The 21,783-nt window shown below is 30.8% G+C and overlaps 2 protein-coding genes, 1 long non-coding RNA gene and 1 pseudogene across 4 annotated transcripts; 2 read left to right on the top strand and 2 right to left on the bottom strand.

The window, feature by feature from the left end:
- Window positions 1-4,503: 4,503 nt before the first annotated feature.
- On the bottom strand, window positions 4,504-6,244 carry LOC118048512 (DNA-directed RNA polymerases I, II, and III subunit RPABC5). The gene is made up of 4 exons (XM_035058232.2): window positions 6,086-6,244; window positions 5,818-5,876; window positions 5,234-5,328; window positions 4,504-4,804 (listed from the first exon to the last, which is right to left on the bottom strand). The coding sequence occupies exons 1-4, from the start codon at window positions 6,119-6,121 to the stop codon at window positions 4,779-4,781; spliced, it is 216 nt and encodes a 71-aa protein (XP_034914123.1). The 5' UTR covers window positions 6,122-6,244; the 3' UTR covers window positions 4,504-4,778.
- A 4,534-nt stretch (window positions 6,245-10,778) lies between these two features.
- LOC118048513 (uncharacterized) lies at window positions 10,779-13,676 on the bottom strand. The gene is made up of 2 exons (XR_004687483.2): window positions 13,438-13,676; window positions 10,779-11,056 (listed from the first exon to the last, which is right to left on the bottom strand). It is a non-coding gene; the product is annotated as an uncharacterized lncRNA (long non-coding RNA).
- Window positions 13,677-15,600: 1,924 nt separating this feature from the next.
- On the top strand, window positions 15,601-18,789 carry LOC118048514 (uncharacterized). Of its 2 annotated transcripts, none has more exons than XM_035058233.2 (5): window positions 15,601-15,757; window positions 15,930-16,737; window positions 17,064-17,264; window positions 17,474-17,669; window positions 18,290-18,789. In XM_035058233.2, exons 2-5 carry the CDS (start codon window positions 15,955-15,957, stop codon window positions 18,472-18,474), a joined length of 1,365 nt encoding a protein of 454 aa, XP_034914124.1. In that variant the 5' UTR covers window positions 15,601-15,757; window positions 15,930-15,954; the 3' UTR covers window positions 18,475-18,789. The 2 variants fall into 2 exon arrangements, with proteins under 2 accessions (XP_034914124.1, XP_034914125.1); XM_035058234.2 differs by having other exon boundaries at window positions 15,631-15,795.
- A 148-nt stretch (window positions 18,790-18,937) lies between these two features.
- On the top strand, window positions 18,938-20,622 carry LOC118048515 (E3 ubiquitin-protein ligase RSL1-like; annotated as a pseudogene).
- Window positions 20,623-21,783: the final 1,161 nt, after the last annotated feature.

Here is a 21,783-nt window from a genome sequence, read left to right as displayed (position 1 = left end):
TCTGACGAACACAACTAATATATATATATATATGGAAAAGAAAAAAAAATTAAAAAAATGAAAACCACAATTTGGATGACTACTACCTCCACACATTTTTTATTGTTTCTTTTTTTTTTCAGTTTATATCATCACTTTATGTTGTAAACTTGTACAAGCAAAACAAATCTGAAAATTCCATTCTAATTTTTCATCCATATTTATTTATGTGCATGTGATTCTTGTGCTATAAATTACTTGTTATTCATTAGATATATATGATTTAAAAGTTAAGAGAAAAAAACAAAAAAAATCAATTTTTGATTTTCAAAGAAAAAAAATAAAATAAATTTCATGAGATTTAATACAAAAAACTTTATGATGCTAAGTCATATCTTATTTCTCAAACACGCTTAAAAAAAAATAGATACAAATATAAAAAATAAAGCCCATGACTCGTTAAAAATGGTACAAAATATCTTTACTTAGAATATCTCTTAATTATATCTATTTTTTTTTAAAATGAGTATAAAAAATAAGTAATATGATATTATTAATTACTTTTTAAATACTTCAAAATTTATTGAATACTGCCGATTGGATGGGATATTATAATAGTACTATAATACTACTGGTTACTACATTGTGCCGGATAATTCTTCAAAATCGGTTCTCGTATATATTTATTTCAATTGAGATCTTAAATTTTATTTTTTTGAATTAACATGGATATTCCGGTCCAATTTATATGTATTTAAACTAATTTTACAGCCTCTTTTAAAATTAACAATCATGTAAATTTTCAATAATTTAAGATTTGTGGGACTCGAACTGATGACTTCTAGAAAAAAAACTTATAATCTAATTAGTTAAAATATATCATCGAGATTTTTAAAATTTGAACAATAATTTCTTGAAATTTCTTTACTTTATATTTAATTTTTTAAAATAAATATAAAAAGTAACTAATATTTAATATTGGCACCAACATAAATACAGTAAAATTATTAAACTGCTGTGTGAATATGAAATAGATGTGTACTTATTTTAATCCTATATAAAAAGAGCAGAAAAAACATTTTAGTGCATAAATATTACAATTAAATTTGGAGTAACAATATGGTTTCATTAATGAGACCAAGTAGGATCTGACAATGCCGTGTCTGCTCGTGGGAACTACCAGAAGTTGTGGTTACAGAGGGTGACTTGTCGAACTGGAAAAGGTACAGTAGTTTTGACTCTAATTTCATGTGGGGAAAGGAGTCCCGTAGGAATCGATGACAGCAGCATAATATACAGGGGTTGAGGTATATAAACATTGCGTTGATTTCATACAAATAGAAAATCTATATATAAATTACAAGATTATATACTCTCAGACATAGTTATTGACGCGAAAAAATATAAAAATTCCATGTGAGTGTAAGTTTTACACGATTATTCCACGTAAAAAAAAATTTAAAAACATTCTATATGTATTCAAACTGCATATATTATACACACACAAAGAAATATTAAGAAATTTTTTATAGGAATGAAGACTATATATATATATTTTTTTAAAATATATAAATATAAAAGTTGGCTATCATCCCAAGTCACCTAACCAATTATAAATCTAAATTTTAACCATTTAAAACCTAGTCAAGACACTAATCTATCTTACGAACCAGACCGAATTTCGTAAATATATTTAAGTATAGTTTAAAAACTCAATCCAATTTTACAAGTTGACCCGAGATCTAGCTGACCCAAAGCTATAACCTGACCGGGTTTATAAAAAAAAATAGAAATAGTTAAAACCAGGTCGCCTAGCAGGCTGATCCCGGCAAGCCCGGTTGTAACCCGTTGATTATTTTTTATTTTTATCAAAACAACATTGTTTTAGTGTGTGTTTATGAGCGTGGCTGTGGTTGCTTTTCAAAGTGTTTTTCATTTAGAAAAATATGTCGAATAATATTTTTTATTTTTTAAAAAATAATTTTTAAAATCAGCACATCAAAATGATTTAAAAACATCAAAAATATATTAATTTAAAGCAAAAAAAAATTAATATTTTTTCAAACATAATCCTAAATACCCTCTTAATTTATATAAAAAAATAAGATTAATTTGGGTAACCCGACCAATACTTATTACCCGAGCATGGTTTAGAAAGATGTCTCATCTATAATTTAAAAACAATAAAATCAAGAGAAGGTGACGTGCAGCAAATGAATTTTGAAAGCCGCCGGCCAAGACGGTTTGTTTACGCAGGTGCACCCACGATTACGTGCAAAAATAATACCTGGATCAGGATACCATGCCAGGCTGCTCCTCATGATTGAATGGGTCATTGGCATTGGGATACCAATTTCTTATTTTGTACATGGTCCTCTCGGCTCAAACTTACACCAATACGGATTTGACACGCAAATTAGGAAATCAAGTACTTGTAGGCATCAAACTCAGACAGTTCAGCAGATTGGTCTTGTAATCAATCAACTGAGGATTCTGTTTTGGAAAAAAAAAATAAAATATATATATATATATATATATATATATATATGTATGATTTAATTATCACAATATTGCCAACGTGTCTGCCTAGCACTTTCCTTACATGTCAAAATTATTTTAGAAATTACCATCATAGTCCCTCTTCTTCTTTCTTTTCTTTGCTTTTAATTCGCTTTCTATTTCGTACCAGCTTGCGCGTTCGATTAATCTCATGAGCCCTGAAGTTAACAACCAATTTTATTTTTAAACTTAGGCTTTTGTAATGAAAGGATGAAACAATTTTAATTTTTAGATTTGAAAAGATCTTGATTTGGGATTGAATAGAAATAATATAATATTAAATGATTAATAACTGATATATAAATGACGTGGCTAAGAAAATAATGTAAATACATGGCAACTAATACACTTAGATAATACTAATTATAATTTAATTTGGTTGTTGTTATTAATAAAAATTAATTACTAAATAGTTTTTTTTTTTTTTACTTTTATTAAAGTACAATTGAGCAGGTGGATCATTGTATGAATCAAAATGTTATAAGAGATTCTATGTAAATTCTGGAGTAGGCTTCTTGTGATTTTTGCAATAATAAAAAAGAGATATATAATTTTAGATTATTGTTAATGCCTAAAATAAATATGCATGTGTCAAATATCCATAAGAATAATCGATTATGCATCACAAAATCAAAGAAGAGAACTAAAATCAAATGAATTGAAAGAGTTATCAATGAACTAGGAAAGTTGAATGAGCAATCAACTATGTGATCAATAAAAGTCAATATCATCAAAGAAAACATGTATAACTACAAGATATATTCTTTGAGTCTCAACAAAATAACTAATTAGAAAATAATAATTAAATTAAAGTTCATATGTGTATCATTAAAAAAGAGATTTAATTTGTATTAGAATTTGACAACCTTCTTTGTATGTAATATTAAACATGTCACATTAAATATTTAACTTTAGAATTTATAGAGATTAATCAAGGTATATGCAAACTAACTCAAACACCTCATATAAATAAAAAAAATATATGGATCATAGACCTCTTTAGCATGTTTATAGAAAAAATTCAACAAAATACAAACACATTTAGATTGTTTATATTAATAGCATCAACTCTCTTTTTTATTTACTTTATTATTTTTTTTTTTTGTACTGGCAGAAATCATAACCTAAAGTAGCAAGTGCATCGTTCAAAACATCTAGTCTATAAATCAAAGTGTCCAATTTATAAATACTCATGAAAAGCTATCCATCACTTCTATTAGTAACCGGTGACTAGGTTGCAACCAGACTACTATGATATGAGTGTGTTTGATCTTATGATATTTTTTGTAGTTAAAATTAAAAAAAAAATTGGTTAAAATTAATTTAATATTTATATATATTTGGTTAAAATTATAATTGAAATAAAAATTGAACAAAAAATAATTTAATATGTTTGGTTAAGAATACTTTTTAAATTAAGGTTATATATAATATATATATATATATATATATATATTAATGGTTTTTAATTTAAATATTATAAAATTAACTACTGCTATTACATCATGAAATAAATAATACTTTATATAAATATTTTTTTATTGTTCCATTAAACTATCTATAATTCCATCATATGCGACATTCATTCGACAAGAACTAAAGTTTTCATGGTTTTTTGACCATACAACAAAATTAAGTAAAATATCATCAGGAATAAAATTAAAATTACAATCAAATTCTGCAAATGTTACGCCATCATATAATGTCATTGAATGATATTAAACACTAATTTTTCAAATAAAACACAATTAAAAAAAAATTAGAAATTTTTACTGCTCACTTTTGTGTGTAGAGTGAATTAATTCACTCTACACAGACAACATATAAGCAGAGAAGCAGCTTGGAGCTGATTTCGATTAACTTGTGTTTTAAACGTAAAATATACTAGGTCCCACAAACAGCAAATCATGTTTTATACTTTACCTAATAGTTTTTTTCCTGTGGTTTGCTTAAACAAACACCCTCTAAATATTTATCATCGTAGAAAGCATCACATTTGAAAGAATACTGCTAACAGCATCGCACAACAGGCATTTAAAATGATTGATAAGCTTCCCAAAACAGTGGTCTTAAACAGTGACCAGGTTCCAAAATGAAGTGTGCAAGGCAAGAGTGGTTAAAAGTTTATACAGTATTTGAACTTTGTCCCATGTCTACTTTCACCATATTCACCACACATCCAACAATTAATCATGAATTTCCATAACCAGCTTCATGTCAACCGTGATGAAATTAGCTTCTCAACTGCCCTCACTTTTCTCCAGAGCTGCCGGGCATAATTTGTCAGTGATAAGAAGAATGAACCAAAAAATTCAGAGGCAAATAGAGTTGGTATATTATATCAGCTCAAAAATTCAATTTGTGGATAAAACAAAGCACCATCTCATTTTCTTGATGTCAACATTAAAATATAAACGTGAACCCATTTGTCTCATTTAGCAAGATTAACACCCCCACATTCAGCTAGACATACTCATAAAAACATTGAATTATGACCCAGACCCATTAGGGAAGAGCTTTAGTTAATTTTCACAGAATAAAATTCACTAAACTAGCATGGCCTCTTCCAAGGAGGGAGTGCAAAATGACTAAAATATACCCTACCATCACAAACAAAAAAAATACAGTTTCATCCATGAGTGTAATGGCAGCACACGTGAGAGGGGGAAAGGGGACATAGACGAGAAAGACTTACTATTGTAGTTCAGAAGCTTCTCAATGAGGTCAACATGAGTCATAAGCATTCTTCTACAGCAATAACGAACCAACCCCAGAGCATCAAGAGCATCTCTGCATGAAGAACCAAGACACGTTTGGAATTCGACATGTTCTCTATGAGTTCCAATTAACTATTTGCATCCCATATTATGACTATTAGGACTGTTAACTATCATTTAAAAGCAATTCTAACAACATTTTGATAGCTGCTTTGTACCTTACACAATGAAATGCTAACATAGCTCATAAATCACAACCACACTAACAGCATCTTGATAATGTTAGAATAACACACTTTTTACATCCATTCTGAATTTCGCATACACATGCAAGTATTTAAGAAGACTCAACATGAATAATTACGAGGGGGGCTGCTACTGGAAAGTAAAGCTTGCAACCGATTTTCCAGCAAGAACGTATATATATTACCTTCTAATAGAGTGAGTACACTGTGTGACCATGTGGATACAAAAACTAGGGGTCATACGAGATTACAACACAGGTTCTTGCATTTTATTTTTGTTCAGTTTAAGAAAGAAATAAATAAATAGCATTTTTCACCCTTCAGTGTAATCGGCTTGAAGAAGATCAAGATACGTATCCCATTTATTTCCAATCACCTAAAACCCAAACAAAAAATAATCACAAGAAATTAAATGCAATATCAAAACATAAACGCTAAACAATAAGAAAACAAAAATTGTTCAAGAAAACAAATTATTATTTTTTTCTCCGGATATAAAATTTTGACAGGCGAGGAATAAGCTGAGAAATTGAATGAAATAGAAAGCACCTCGTGATTAAAGAAGATAATTAATAAAGTAAGTACCTTGCCGCAAGTAAAACAACGAACTGGGATAATCATCTTTGGTTGGCTCTCTTAAGATTTTCAGCCTGTGCTAGTTTCCCTTTTAGAGCTTCTCTGCTCTATGGTGGCGTTCTGCGTGTTTTATTTTCTAGGTGTTTGATGGGAACTTGGAAGGGAGGGTTTTGTTTCCAGTGCCATGTTCGGGTTGTTGGGCTGGGCTTCGTCTTTTATTAATTAGGTTGAAGGCTGGTCAAATTACGTAACTTTCAAATTATAGTAGTTTTTGTGATGGCATTTTTTTAAAAAAAGGTTTTAAAAAATAATTCCTATTTCTGTTTTTTAAAAAATAAATTTTAAAAAATATGTTTTTAATTAAAATTTTTATAAGATTTATTTTTACAAGAAAATAAATGAAAAAAATGCATCCATGAATGAAAAGTATGATATTTTTAATTTTTACAAAATTAAGGTTTGAAATGCAATTATGAATGGAGTCTAGTGCAAAAAATAAAATCTATTTAGTTAATCAAATAGTTTTTTTTTATTATTAAGAAAAAAAAAAAGCTACTATAATGCCAAATAGTCTTTAAAAATCTCCACCACCCAACTTACCCGCACTATATTACGAGTGGAATTTTTAAGTTTCTAATATAGAAAAAAAAGACTAGAAAATAAGAATTTGGTATTATAAGATTTATTAATTGAGAAATAAAAATAATAATATATGCATTCAATACAATACATTAAAAATTATATTAACTGATAAATCGCAAAAATAGTTGGGAATGTTAATTAAAGATTAAAGCATGAGATATTTCTAGTAAAAAATAAGAGATAGATTATTTTATCTTATTTATAATTTTTATTTTATATATTTTATTTTATTTTTATTGGAGGTTTATTATAGCTTCTTAGTAAATAAGATTTTTGTTATTATAAATGCATCATGCAAATACAACTAATTTATCTCAAATTTAAGGTATTATAAAATTATAGAAACCATTTAAAAATATTAATTACTATTTAAAAATAGTTCAATTAATTAGTTTAAAAAATGAGAGAGGAGATATTAATTAAAAATTAAATTCAAAAAACAAAATTAATGAAAATTCAAAAAATAAAGGTCAAGCCCGTTCAATAAAAGGAAAATCCCATCCATGCATAATTATTTATTTATTAACAATAAAGACAGAAAATACTCATCGTTCTCTTAAGGGTTTTTTTAAATAAAACAAACGAAATGTCATTTGTCTGGAAAAACGATTTGTCATTCTTTTGAATATATTTTTTATCATCAAAGTTCGAGTTTGTGAGGTTATAGTTGCTCTTAGAAGGTCTAGAGGAGTGTTTAAACATTTTATAATGAAAAAGAACAAAAAATAGAGTTTAAAAACTTTTTTAAAATATTTATTATAAAGAATTTTAATAGAGTGGATGCTCTCAATTTTAACTTTTAAATTATAATTTTTTTTATTTGAATAATAATTAAATTGTATTAAGAGGTGGTGAAATAAAAAAAAACCACATCTTCAAAATATAGTCGAAACATATACAATATACAATTAAAAAACTTATTTATAATATTTTATTATGTCTTATCTCCAAACCAAACACAAATTAGTCTAGTCTTGATATTCATGCCACCTATTTCCTGTCTCTCTATTAAATGCTATCTACATGTCTATTTTCAGGACAAATTTAAAAAAATTTCCCAATACTATACTGGTATTCTAAGTTTTATCCCTAAACAATTCTCTAGGTTTAAGTTTAGGGAAGAACCCGTAGTTTTTTAGAGTATGGTAGATTAATTAAATGTATTATAATGTGGGCAAGATTTTTTTTTTTTTTAATATAAAAAAATCCAAGTATTGCTAATATTTTTTTTCTAATAGAAAAGAAATTTAAATTATGTGGAAATTGACTTGAAATGACCTAACCAGCTTAGCTTGTCTAAAAGCAATCCAGACAACCGATAAAAACATATTTGACTAAAAAAAAAATATTTAAGACAACATTTGTTTTTAAAATATTGAGATGACAACATATTTGATTAACTTTTGTCAACCCAAGTTGACTTGTTAAATTGATAACTCGGGTCATAAGATAATGACAACTTCATATATGAAATTCAATTATCAATCAATCCAGTGTTAAAGGATAAAATTAAAAAAAAATCAATTAAAAAAAAAATAGCTTAAGTCAACATAGGTTAACTTGTCACACCACCAACTTGAATCATGAGACCAGTATAATCTTATATAAAGCAAACTAAAATATATTATAAAGTTCAATATCAATCAACTCATTGTTAAAGGATAAAATTTGAAAAAAAAATAAAACAAAGAATAACTTGAGTGAACCCGTCACATCCATGACTCAAAATATAAGACTAAGATAAGTCCATAGAAAACAAATCAAAATAAATTATGATATTCAAATCCCATTCAACAAGTTAAGGATGAAATTTTTTTTTTTAAAAAAAAAAATCAATAAAAAACCCCGTCAACATGGGTTAACTCATCAAACTTGTGACTCGAGTTATAAGACAGGGATAAATTCATTAAAAAAATAAAATAAATTATAAAACTCAATTCCAAGTAAACTAATATCAAATGATAAAATTTTAAAAAAACTAAATAAAAAAAAAAAACAAAGCATTGTTTGAGTGAACAATGCTTTTGTGAGGAGGTGAAAAGTGAACTCACCTCTTTGTTTAGTATGTTAACTAGATCCTTGACTCACACTATATCATGGTTGAGATTAATTTTTTTTTTTAAAATGTAAACAAAATGTTAAGGCGTCTCAAACGTGTTTTCTAGCAGAAAAATATGATGCATATTGATCAACATCTTTTATAAATATTGATATGATGACATATTGAACATCTTCTTTTAAAAAATATAGAGATGACAATATGTTAGCTCAACACTGGCCAATTCTAATTAACTTGTAAAACTCATGACCTAAAATCATTCGACTTGTGATAATTCCATAGATAGTGAATCATAATAAATTATGAAATCCACTTCCCAATCAACTACATATTAAAAGACAACAGAACAAAAAATCAATTAAAAAAAATTAAAAACAACTCAAGTCAACCTGATAAAACTTGTCAAACCTATGATCGGGTCATAAAATTAGGATAAATTCATAGAAAAAATTTAAAAAAAATCATGAAATTTAATTTTCAACCAGTACAAGTTAGAAAAAAAAAAAAAAATATTAAAAAAGGTCCTAAACAATGGCCCGAGCTCACTCGGGCCAACCTTCCAAACCTGCAATTCGAGTCATGAGATTAAAATTACCTTATAAAAAAATAAAAAATAAAAAACCTTATCCCGTACTAACTCAATGATGAAATATGAAATTGATAAAAAAAATAACCTAACAAATAAAAATCAAAAGAATAAAAACTAAATTTTACATAAAATACAATTGACATCCCACTCTGATATTTTTGACAAAGTAAGGAGAGAAAATTAAGGATAGGTGAGAGAATAGAGAAGAGAAAAGAAGAAGAAGAAGAGTGGTCGACTGGAGCAACACCACCGCTCCTCAACATGCAAGCCTAAAAAAAATGAAGGTTTCACAAAAATGATTCCAAATCCAACAAGAAAAACAATATTTGGAGATCAGTAGCCACTGCACACTCCACTAGAGTGTCACGGCCTTCCTCACACGCTAGCACTTGTGTTACGCGCACTAATAAGTTTTAGTTTGCCCTTTCAATTTAGCCCTTGACCTTGTAGAAAATAGGGTTGAACATTTGTTTTGGTCTTAAATCTTGTCCCCAAAACCTTAATTGTCTTAAATTGATTACACTTAATTATTTTACAAAATTGATTAGCAAATCAAAACAAACCTTCAAATCCAATCTAAAATAAAAACTCAAAGTGAAATAATCAATTGGAAGAAAAAAATGGAGCAATATAATTCAACTAACCAAGAAAAGGGGGTATTTCCCTGCCCCCTCAATTGAGACCCTAATCTATTAAGAAAACACTGAATATTTGTCTTAGATTCAAATTCAATATATATATTTTTTAAATTGTTATTGTAGTTGTAATTTGTAATAATAATAATAATAATAATAATAATAATGATAATTTGAGGCTTGCTCTTGTTTTTTTTTTTTTCCCCTTCAGAAATTAGAGAAATGAGCTAGATAAATTGACCCCTATTGTAACTTGTTAATCTAATAAATATCTAATGGGAATACCCAAGATTGATTTCGAGAACGGTATGCACTGGGATGTTCTCGTCGAGTTTTAATGGAGAGATGAGATTGATTTCGGCAACAGCATGCAGAGTGGAGGTCTTGTTGTTTTTTGTGGAGAGATGGATGAGCCACAAAGCATCGACCTTGACATATTGATGCCTTGATAGATGGTAGTTTTTTTTTTTTTTTTTTTTTTTTTTTTTTTTTTTTTTTTTTCGGCGCCAAGCTGTGGAATGGATTTTTCTTTCAGCGCAAAAATAAAATAAAATGGCATTGTTAATGCCATAAAATACATTATTGCAAACACAAATTTTTATACATGCTTTCAATTAAATAAAAAAACTAAAAATTAAGAAGATAAATATATATTTTATAAAAATATATATTTATTTGAGTTTAAAATTAAATACCAAAGCTGAAATAAATTATACACTAACTCAACATCGCAAAAGCTTGTATAAAACCAATCGAAAACAAAACAAAACATGAACCCACGATGAATTGTTTCTCTTATATTATATTTTCATCTTTTTAATATTTCTTTCATTTTTCATTTCTACTATTATCAAATTGAAAATAAAAGAACCCAATAAAAGAAATTCATGAAAAAAAAAATTGAGGTTTATTAAATTGGAAGCAAAAGAATAATCTTCACAATATGCCCAATCCAAAATAAGCTGGTTTGCAAGAGCCCAGTCCAGCAGGCGGAAATGGCCACAATCCTCACAAGATGCTTTCATTAGATGGGTATCGAGCATAAACTCCTGTTTCTGAGGAAGATAACGAAAAAAATAACTCATTCTTTTAACAAATCTAAATAGATAGTTGAACAATAAGACCTACGTTGTTTACTCCACGAGTTAATTGTTCTAGTTTCTTATAGTTATAAGAATGTTAATCTGGCAAATGGGTCATCTTCAATCCTAAGATGCAAATTCCGGGAATTAATAAGAGCATGTATAAGATCATAGATCAAAGAAGTGGCAAAAGAGCCAAGTTAGTACAGGTAATTGGATACACTGTAAAGACCCATCAAACTGCTGGCTGCTGGTAATCAGAGGGTATAACATGAATTATTTCATCAATTCCATTAAAATGGAACTCAAAGCCCTTGCACAATATCCCAATCATCATTTTAGCAGCTGTGACCATGGCCATTGTGTTATTCCCCAAAATTCTTTTTTTTTTTCAAAATAAAATAAAAGCTGGCAAAGTGAAGAAAGCTAATAAAAAATACTGCAAAAATAGACAAAAATCGAAGGTCAAATTAAATGATTATTGGACGAATTTGCATAAAAATTAAGTCCAATGACATAATTAAATTTTTAATGGGCCAATAATTAAGGGACTAATTTTTGAGGTCCGAAAAATACTTTGTCCTATAAATATTAGCCTACAACTCAAATCAATGGGGGTAATTTTGACAAATAATAAAAAAAAAAAACCCTAAACCTAACTCTTTCTTCTCCTTAACCCAGTCGCCGCCACCCATCAGAGAAATTTTTTCTTCTCTGCACACAGCCCTCGATGGTCTTCATTTTTCAGACCCGGCTGGTTCCACCATTTCTTCTTCTGAAAAATAAAGACCACTGAAAGCTATGTGCGGAGAAGAAAAATTTCTCTGATGGATGGCGGCGGCTGGGTTAAGGAGAAGAGTTAGGTTTAAGGTTTCTTTTCCTCTTTTTTATTTGTTAAAATTACCCCTAAATAATTTAAGTTGTAAGCTAATATTTATAGGCAAAATATTTTTCAAGCCTCAAAATTAGTCCCTTAATTTTTGTGTTTGACCTCTAATTTCAATCAATTCACTTGGTAAAAATTAAATTTGATCTTTTAAAATTTCAATCTTTTCAATTAAGTCCATATTAGGTTCTCAACCTTAATTTTTCACCAATTAAGCCCTCAAATTAATTTGACCCGTTTAAAGTATAATTAAGTCCTTGCACTTAATTAAATCCTTTAATTGGACCTAAATTAATTCTTAAACATAATTAAAATTTAATTTGACCCATGATTAAAAAATTTTAATTATATCATTGGACTTAATTGGACTTAATTTTTATGCAAGTTCATCCAATAATCATTTCATTTGACCTTCAAATTTGCATTTAATTTGACCTTCGATTTTTATCTATTTTTACAGTTTTTTTTATCAGTTTTCTCCACATTTTCCAGCCTTTATTTTTTTATTTTTATTTTAAAAAAAAAAAATTTCACGAATAACCAAAATTAAGTTATAACAGTGACCATCATTTTAGTCGCTGCGACCATGGCCATCATCTAAGACCTCCACTATCCTCCAAGAAAAAAACAAACAAACAAAGCTTTCACGTAAATTAAAAAAGGAGTCTTTGGAAGACACAGACAAGATATTAAACTAAATAAATATTAGATCAGACTTTTGCCATCAGGAAGGGAGATATGATTTTGGTTTATATCAAAGTCCCAACGTGAAAGTGGGGAACTCATAGCCCTTGCGCAATTTTCCCAAACATCATCTGGCATCTTTTTTATTTCGGATCTACACTCAATCCAAAATTCACAATCTAATTAACAATCAGATTAGGGTTTATTGGCTTCACTAACTAGTTTTATAGTATTTGCTGCCTGTAGAAGTGTTCAGAGTTTGGTACCCTGACAATACCCTGAACCTGGAATCAGGCTAGGCATTTCTGCAAGTCTGAACCTAAACCTGGCAATCAATGAACTTGCAGGTTCTGGTTTGGTTTTCCAATTAACCATACGCACCAAAAATCATATTTCAACCTCAAATATCATTCAAATTTAAAGACAAAATCCATGATAAATATCCAATCCTTAAGAAGAATGTCGCATGGGACATCCTTAAGAGTCATGCATCAATCAATTCTATTACCCTACATTTAACATAGAGATAGGACCCTAACATAGATCTTACTAACCCTGAGTTGATTTTTGGATTAAAAAGATGAATAATGCACAATGTAAGAAAATAAATCTCGTCCTAATGAATATGGTGACCTCCGTACTCGATGGCGTGAAGACAGTGAAAATCATTCGCGCAAATTTTTTACTTTAATTAAACCTAGATTTTTTTTTTTTTTAAAACTTAATTGCATGAATCCATGGTTGCCGAGAAAATGAAAACAAGAAAACTGGTGGCATGACGAACCTGAAAAGGGAGATGGAGCAATTCGTATAGCAAACAAAAGATAAAGAGAAACTGTAGGCCGATAAAAGAGATGGAAGTAGAATGGTCACTGACGCCGTAAATAGGGTAGAATAGAGTTGGCAACAAGCCCTGGTGGTTGGAAGCTGCGGCCGTGGATTGGCAGGAGAGAGAGACTGCCTGAACTTGGATTGTGTTTTTGTTTCATCAGTGTAAATATAGAAACAGGAGGCGGCGGCTGGGTTTCGATTTTAGGGTTATTGGATTGGATTTAGATTTGGATGGTCATAATTGCCCCTGTACTTTTATCAATTCCTCAAATTACCCCCTGTAAAAAAGATCTGATCAAAATTAGCCTCTGTAAAATATAATATAATTTAATCCAATTAAGCTGAATTATTGAATTTAATTAATATAAAACTATTCATTAATTAAAGGTCTATTTTTTATTCAGTTCATGCACAATTAATATGATAATGCTAAAGCAATACAATTGGATTACTGTAATTACTAATTTGTAATGCTCATATTCTTTATCTATTTAATTTTTATTTTTTATATATATATATTAATATGGTTCAATTGTGTATACAGAGGATGAAATTTTTAACGTAAAAAAATTTGTTAATATATTTTTTTAGTAAAAAAAAATTTAAATTATATAAATATTTATCTAATATGACCCCTGTACAGCAGCAGTTCTAAGCATTTTCAAAGTAAAATTAACACAGAAAACATGAATTGCACCACTTTGCAGATTGCCTTCAAACATATTCGTGCAAGTTGATACTATAAATAAGGTCAGAAACGAGTATATTTGCAGTTCCTTTCGAAGCCCTTAACTGGAAAAATTGGCAGCTGAAAACATGAACATTTTATCTTTAAGATTTTAATTTCAATGGAGGTATTGGTTGTGATGGAGGAAATTTGATGATTAAAGTTAGTATTAGACATAATGATGGGTAAAAAGAGAGGCTTTCCAGGCAGGTCTCTACTAGAATCTCAAGGAATTGCAAGGTTCCTAAAAATTTCTTCTCTTGAATTGAACACAAATAACTTTGTAGCCAATCTCAAACAGAGTTGCTTGATTCATCAAGAAACTCAATGGATTCAAGTAGTAATATGAGATGTTTTGGTTCAAGATTCTCTCTTTCCACACGCCATTACCCAGAAATCATTATGTGCCTTCATAATAGCATACAAGGATATTCTCCGAACACCTTGCGTGCATAAATGTTTTTGACTAGCACAACTTTGATAGAAGGAATGAATAGCAATATGGTGTCTGGATCAGGACGAACACACATCAGGCCATTACAAGATCCGATGAAAGTGACAAGGTCAAAGCCCCTGTTCTTCAATGGATAATCAACCTCTGCTGCTTTGGCATCATTCTTTGCTTCATGGTCAGCACTGTAAACTGGGAGAAGAGAAGGAGATGTGAGAACAAGTGCTGCCTCTGGTTTTTAACATGATTGTCTGCAACTGCTGGACAGAGGTCCATTGTGGTCCACTTTAATGGATTTTGAGGGACGGTGTAGGAAAAAAAATATGTTCAAATCCACTTGAATGAATTTGAAGATTAAGAATGATGGCGATGATTTTTAAGTTTTTGGATTGGTGTGGTTGATAGAATCTAAAATTGGAACCATCCCTCAAAATCTACTAAAGTTATTATTATTTTATTTTTATTAAAATTATTATTTTTTTAAATTATTATTTTATTAATTTTAGATCGTTTTGATATGGCGTTGATGTTAAAAATAATTTTTTTAAAAAATAAAAAATATTATTTTAATATATTTTAAATAAAAATATTTTTAAAAACAATCTTTACTACATTTCTATTTATTCAATAGCAAAATATTTATATTTAAAACTTAAAGCCTTGTTTAATTTTTTTTTTTTTTAAAAAATACTTTTAAATTTTTTTACATCAAATTAATATTTTTAAATTATTTTAATATATTAATATTAAAAATAAATTTTAAAACATAAAAAATCATCATCTTAATATATTTTTAAACACTTTAAAAAAAAAAAAAAAACAATCTACTTCCAAACATTTCCTTAATCAATAAAATCGAAGCCAGCAAATAGAAAAGTTTCAGCCCATAAGGAACGGTCATTGACGAGTCCCAAAGCCCAAACAACAAATAATATATGTAATAATAAATATCAATACCGAGTGTCGTATGGTTCTTCTCTATCTAATCCAATCATCTCTTCCTCCGTTCCTTCCTTTTGCTTGTGGTTGTCCTCCGTCGACGATTGAAAAAAGAGAAGGTGAAAATCTCAAAGCTTGGATCAGACTTATCGCAAGGTACGCTGTCGTTTCAATTCTTCCAATATTGAATAAAGGTAACGAAAAACCCTAATGATTTAGAATGAAATCTTATGCTGTTCGTTTTCGTAAAACTAAATTATTCTTCGTGTTAACGGATTCAACTCCTTCGAATTATTATTAATATATTTTTTCTTGATTGTGAAATCAGTTTTTATGTGGTTTAGCTGCTGCGAATGGCGAGTTTTGAAGGGAAAGTTAAATTCTGTAAGGTAGAAAAGGAGAAGAATGCATACCCTAATGTTGAGGACTATATCGATGATCCCTTATGGCCGGTGCCGCAACGGGATTACCTTGATGGTTCAACTGATGACGATGATGATCCTCGTTTTTCTGCAAATTTCAATAGGCTTCCAGAGGTCAACTTGAAAAATGTATTAAGTGGGATAGTTGCTATTTTAACTGGCCAGAATAAAGATGGTGGTGGTGGTGGTGGTGGTGGTCGAGTGCCCAGTTCAAATGTTTCCTTTCTGGAATCGGAGAAGAATGGGGACACGTATTTGCACTCCTCTGTTTATATTCCGAGTGCCCCGCCACTTCTGGAGCCAAATTATAGCACCGTGTACAAAGATGTCTTGGAAGCTGAACCGCCTGAGTGGTTGCCAGATAGTTCTACTACAGTTTGTATGCAGTGTACTGCTCCCTTTACAGCAATTTCTCGTGGAAGGCATCATTGTCGTTTTTGTGGTGGGGTTTTTTGCAGAACATGTACTAAAGGACGGTGTTTGTTACCTGTTAAGTTTAGGGAGAGGAATCCACAAAGGGTTTGTGACACCTGCTATGATAGGCTTGATCCTTTGCAAGGTGTTCTTATTAATACCATTAGCAATGCTATGCAAGTGGCGAAACATGATGTCGTGGATTGGACTTGCACGAGAGGATGGTTAAACCTGCCACTTGGTTTCTCCATGGAACATGAGGTATACAAAGCATCCAATACGTTGAGAAGCTATTGGCAGGTGTGTTTTCTGCTTGTTTTCGTACTTCTTTATGTTTGAAAGATGTTCAATTTCCTGATTCTTGGTCTCAGGCCTTACATTTTAATCACTAATTGCATGTCAACCCTAGATTTGGCGGTAGAGTTACATTTCTCTGTTGACAATTTCTTATTATGCAATTGTAGACTAGTGGAGGAAGATTCAGCATATTCTTTATGTTTTCCCGTTGACATTATCCCATCATGTTATTGTCAACTAGCCAAAAAAGTTGGTTATTCAATTATAGTTGTTCATTATTCTTCTTCATTAAGGAACCAGTTGGGCTTATGCTTTCTGAAAATGGTCAGGTTTCTAGGCTGAATCCTGAGAAGTCCATCCCCCTAGCAATTCTGAAAGGAGCCAAAGGCTTGGCAATCTTAACAGTTGCCAAAGCTGGTGCAATAGTTGCTTACAAACTTGGCACTGGTTTAGTCATTGCTCGGAGATCTGATGGATCATGGTCTGCCCCATCTGCAATATGTTCGGTTGGCTTAGGATGGGGTGCTCAGGTAAACTTTTCAATAAATTAGGTTTATATTTGAAAATGCAACAGAAGCATAAAAAAACTCCCAAGATATGCTTGTTTTTGGAGCAAGAAAAGTCTCTTACCTTCTTCGATAAAGTTGGTCATTATTTTTTTCTAAGATAAAATCAATTAATTCAATTTGAACAATGCTGAAATTTTATTCATGTCACTCCTTCTCTCCTTGTCTCCCAGATTGGGGGTGAGCTCATGGACTATATAATTGTCCTCCATGATTACAAAGCTGTGAAGACATTTTGTAGTCGCATGCATTTTTCTCTTGGGGCTGGTTGCAGTGCTGCAGCAGGCCCTGTTGGGAGGGTGCTGGAAGCAGATCTTCATGCTGGGGATAGAGGATCTGGCATGTGCTATACTTACAGCTGTAGCAAAGGTATTTTTGAGATAAGTTTTTGCATCTTTAAGTTCTATCTTATGAAAAGAAGCCTTTTGGTTGGCACTAAAACTAAGGATTGAAATGAGATATTATTTAGCTTTCATAGTTTTGTGAGGAGAAGATCTTAACTTTTAACATACTGTTTGCCCATAGCTGATGAATGTTAGAAATGTTGATTAATCAATGAATTTCCAGTTTGCATTTTCAGATTGATGAATGTTGTTTTGGATGTGACAGTGATCTTTAGGGAAAATCTCGGGTTGGAGTCCCAAGGGGACCGAATTCATTTTTTAGGATGAAGCTAAATATAATTAATGATCATGTGGGGAATGGGAAAATTTCACTTCTGATGCCCTGTACCCCTGGATGTGTAGCTAACTAGAATTATGCTTTATCTGTAGTTGCCCATTGTTTTAAATAAAACCTTCTTCGGTGCCTCCATTATGGAAATTATATACTATGTCCAGACCATTGAAATTGGTTTTAGGAGATGTCCTAGCATTTGGTTGCTTTCCTATTCTGCATGGTGTTAGTTATTTTGGTCTTTGCTCCTAAAACCATGCTGCGATTTGAAAAGTTAGGATAATTGATCCTTTTAATTGTTTGGCATGTATCAGGGGCATTTGTGGGAGTATCACTTGAAGGAAATATTTTAGCAACGAGGACCGAAACCAATCTAAAGTTCTATGGTGATCCTTATCTCTCCACTGCTGATATTCTTCTTGGAACTGTGGACAGACCTAAAGCTGCTGAACCACTATATGCTGCTCTTGGAGAGCTGTACTCAAGTCTACGGCATTAGTACTGGTGCCAGCCCTCCTTTCATGTAGAATCCTCCTGCATGTGAATCCTCGTTGCTGCATGATAGGATTCTCTGCTGAGAGACGTGCATTGGTCCCTAAGCTTAATCCACCATCTTTGAATTGCAAAATTGTTTCAAGTGTACAGGACCGTTTCATGTGACAGACAATAAGTTTAATGTTGTAGTTATAATTTTTTATTCAGTTGTCTGGAAACTATCAGATGGTTGCTTGTATAGAATCTTGTATACGTACTGATTGTTTGTGTATAGACATTTTAAATCAGTTACAAAGCTTGCTCTGAGGAATTTCCCTCACCCTAAAGTAATATTTTCCTTGCTCTTGACTCTATTAAACCCCCTCATATTGTATCTTGGTTGGTTGGTTGCTTGTGGGTGATGAAATAGAATAACCTTTAGCCAATTTAATTTTCAGCACTGGTTTGGCTGCCTATGGTTAATTTGCGTAGAAGACAGGCCTATGATCCTATGCGTCCGGCTTCTGGAGCGCAAGTCATCTCCAATTCGAGGGCCAAGAATCCCCTTTTCACGGGAGCAACTGCTAATGACATAAAAAGAAGTCGGCGTTTTAATCAGTTACTTTTAAGGCCAAAAGTATCAAAGTCAGCAAGTCTATTTCACAAAAATACTCGGTGGAATAAGAGAAAAGCGGTTGATGAGTTTAGCAAGCTTTCCTCGGTTTCGAATTCGTGGAATGGAGAATGGAAACCACTCAGCTTTGGAAAAGATCGATTCTCCTGCTTCCTCTATTGTTTCTTCTTCATTGATCTATGGCATTGCCATGTGATTTTGTTTTTATTCGACGGTCAGGATGGACTCTAGTGCCTAATATAAATACCCTAATTTCAGGTTATTAGTTGCAGAAGTGGGGAAGGTTATTAGGACTGGAAAAAAAAAAAAAACATAAACCAAAAGAAGATGGATTCTTTGCATCTCTTAAACTTCGGTAGCAAGTTACCAGGATGGCTGTCATGGCTTCTACTCGTTAGCAGCAGATCACCATGCTGCCCACAGATTCTTACATTTGTTAACCACAGATATCGAAAAAGATGAAACAAAGGGTGAAAATGAAGTTTGAGAACTGAAGACTAGATGGGAAACAAGATGGGTGTTTTGTTGTCGTCCAAGCGTAGAAAGAGCAAGAGAAAACAGAAATTGTGGGGGGGGGGGAATTAAAGGGGATTTTCGAGCTTGCTGACAACACCTATGCTGTTGACACTGAAGATGAAGAAAACAAATATGATGACGGGGAATTTCTTGAAGGTTGGAGAGTGTTCTGATTCTGCAACTGATAGTCCAGATTTTGATTTCGAAATCGGTGCAGAGCGAGGGGATTTGTGTGACTTATTCAGTCTGAAAGGTGGCGAACACTTTTATTGCACTGAATGCATTATTAGATATGTAGCTTCCAAGCTTGATGACATTCCTGCAATACTATCTTATCCGGTGTATGATTGCCGAGGAGTCTTGGAGCCAGAATACTGCCGTGTGATCCTCACCAAAGGAGGTTTTTGATAGGTGGGGTATTGCTCTATGCGAGCCTGTGATTCTTGGTTCTAAGAAATTGTACTGTCCTTATGGTTAATGATGCAGGAGGGGAGGTTGAAAAATCTTATTGTTCATTCTGCAAAAGAGCCTTTTGTGTCAAGTGTATGGTTCCTTGGCATTCAGATATTTGTAGAAAATTTCAGAAACTGAAAAAGAAAGGGGAAGATGTTATGTTGAAGGATCTTGACAAGAGGAAAACGTGGAGGAGGTGTCCATTGTGCAAGAACTGTGTTGAAGAATCAATTGGTTTCTTCTATATGAAGTGCAAGTGTGTTTGTTTTCTGTTTCTCCTTCAATACTCAAAGGGTCTCGAAAATTCTTGGTATTATTACTTGATTATTGCATTTTCTTACTTCTCTTTAGGTTGATATTTTTTTTTCTTGGTTTTGTTTTTATATGGGTTATTGGTTTGCCGATCAATAGCATCATCCTCCTTGCGTGATTATGCATTGAACATGTAGCATTAAATTAAAAGAAACTAAAATATGTGGTGTGTTCACTATAGCTTCTTCTCTCTCTTTTTTTCCTCCATCCTTCTACATTTCACTTTTTTTTATTGAAGTAGTGCTATTTTTTTTTATTTGATCTTTTTGTAGTGAAATTAATGGTCAATTGCTTTTAATTTACTGAGGGCAAGATTTGAAGATATAGGACTAAAATAAAAAAAAAATCAAGAAACTATTAAATTTTCATCGACTAGGATCATATGTTTTTTTTTTTTTTTTTTATATTATCATTATCATTCTTACTTGTCAATATTCTTATGAATTAGCACATCAAATTTTCATCAAGGAGGATCTTATATCTTTTTTTTTCATTTTTTTATAAGGATAGAAATTACTTGTTCAATTATTATGATGGAGATTAGCTATAAGGTTCTTTCATTTTATGTTATTGATGTGTTGCCTTTTTTATTGTCTATTTTATTACATCTGCATAGTAAGTTCATAGTCCTTTTGATAACTTTACTTGTTAATTTTTTATTTATTCAAAAAGTATGTTTTGATATCTTAAATCAATATTTAGTTTTGGTTAAACGAATTGGTTAATTTATTGTTTATACATTTCTATTATTATGATAATTTGGGATGTGGTTGAAGTGTATGTATCATTAGCACATTTACTTACATGTTTTTAACATTTAATGAATCGGTCACAATTGAGCTATTTTTTTTAGGAATGATAATCTTGTAACTTGTACATGTAAAGTTTTTCAATCTTTAATAAATGATTATGATTTAGCTTCTCTTTTTTTTTTTTTTTTGTGATTGAATTTTGAGTTTAATTTCTAGTCTCCAACCTTAAAATTTTCTAGTTGCAATAAAACAGAAACAAAAGCTTAAAAAAAGGGTGGAAAGGAGTCAACAATGGACTAAAATTTTTTGTTGTAAATTAAGAGAACATTTTTAGTGACTTATTGGTAGAAACCATGGCTAAAAATGGGATGTGTGCTTCTCCATTTTTAAAAGTAAATAAAGATGTTTAGAGAGAGTTAAACTAACTAGCGAGAAGCAACAAAACATGTAATAGAGAAGTTATCATAGGTAACAGCTATAGTAACAGTAGAGAGATAGAGAGAAATGTGAGGCAATTACAAATAGTTGGGAGTTAAGTTGAGGAGCTCCTCTTCCTTCATTGTTATAGATTGTAGATGTATCTCTATATCTAATAAAATTGGTTGCACCATGGATGTAGATGATTAACAAACCATGTTAAATTATTTTGTTTCGAATTTGATCATTA

This window comes from Populus alba, chromosome 6 (assembly GCF_005239225.2).
Source record: "Populus alba chromosome 6, ASM523922v2, whole genome shotgun sequence".
In the NCBI taxonomy this organism is placed as follows: Eukaryota; Viridiplantae; Streptophyta; class Magnoliopsida; order Malpighiales; family Salicaceae; genus Populus; species Populus alba.
This window is presented reverse-complemented; position numbering and strand designations above follow the sequence as displayed.

Excerpts from the sequence above, each read along its gene's own strand:
- LOC118048512 (XM_035058232.2), bottom strand. The coding sequence starts at position 6,121 with ATGATTATCCCAGTTCGTTGTTTTACTTGCGGCAAG. Across the intron at positions 5,877-6,085 it reads GTTGTTTTACTTGCGGCAAG|GTGATTGGAAATAAATGGGA; the intron begins GTACTTACTTTA and ends TTTGGGTTTTAG. Across the intron at positions 4,805-5,233 it reads GAAGCTTCTGAACTACAATA|CTCTGGAGAAAAGTGAGGGC; the intron begins GTAAGTCTTTCT and ends TATGCCCGGCAG.
- LOC118048514 (XM_035058233.2), top strand. The coding sequence starts at position 15,955 with ATGGCGAGTTTTGAAGGGAAAGTTAAATTCTGTAAGGTAGAAAAGGAG. Across the intron at positions 16,738-17,063 it reads CGTTGAGAAGCTATTGGCAG|GTTTCTAGGCTGAATCCTGA; the intron begins GTGTGTTTTCTG and ends GAAAATGGTCAG. Across the intron at positions 17,670-18,289 it reads TACTTACAGCTGTAGCAAAG|GGGCATTTGTGGGAGTATCA; the intron begins GTATTTTTGAGA and ends GGCATGTATCAG.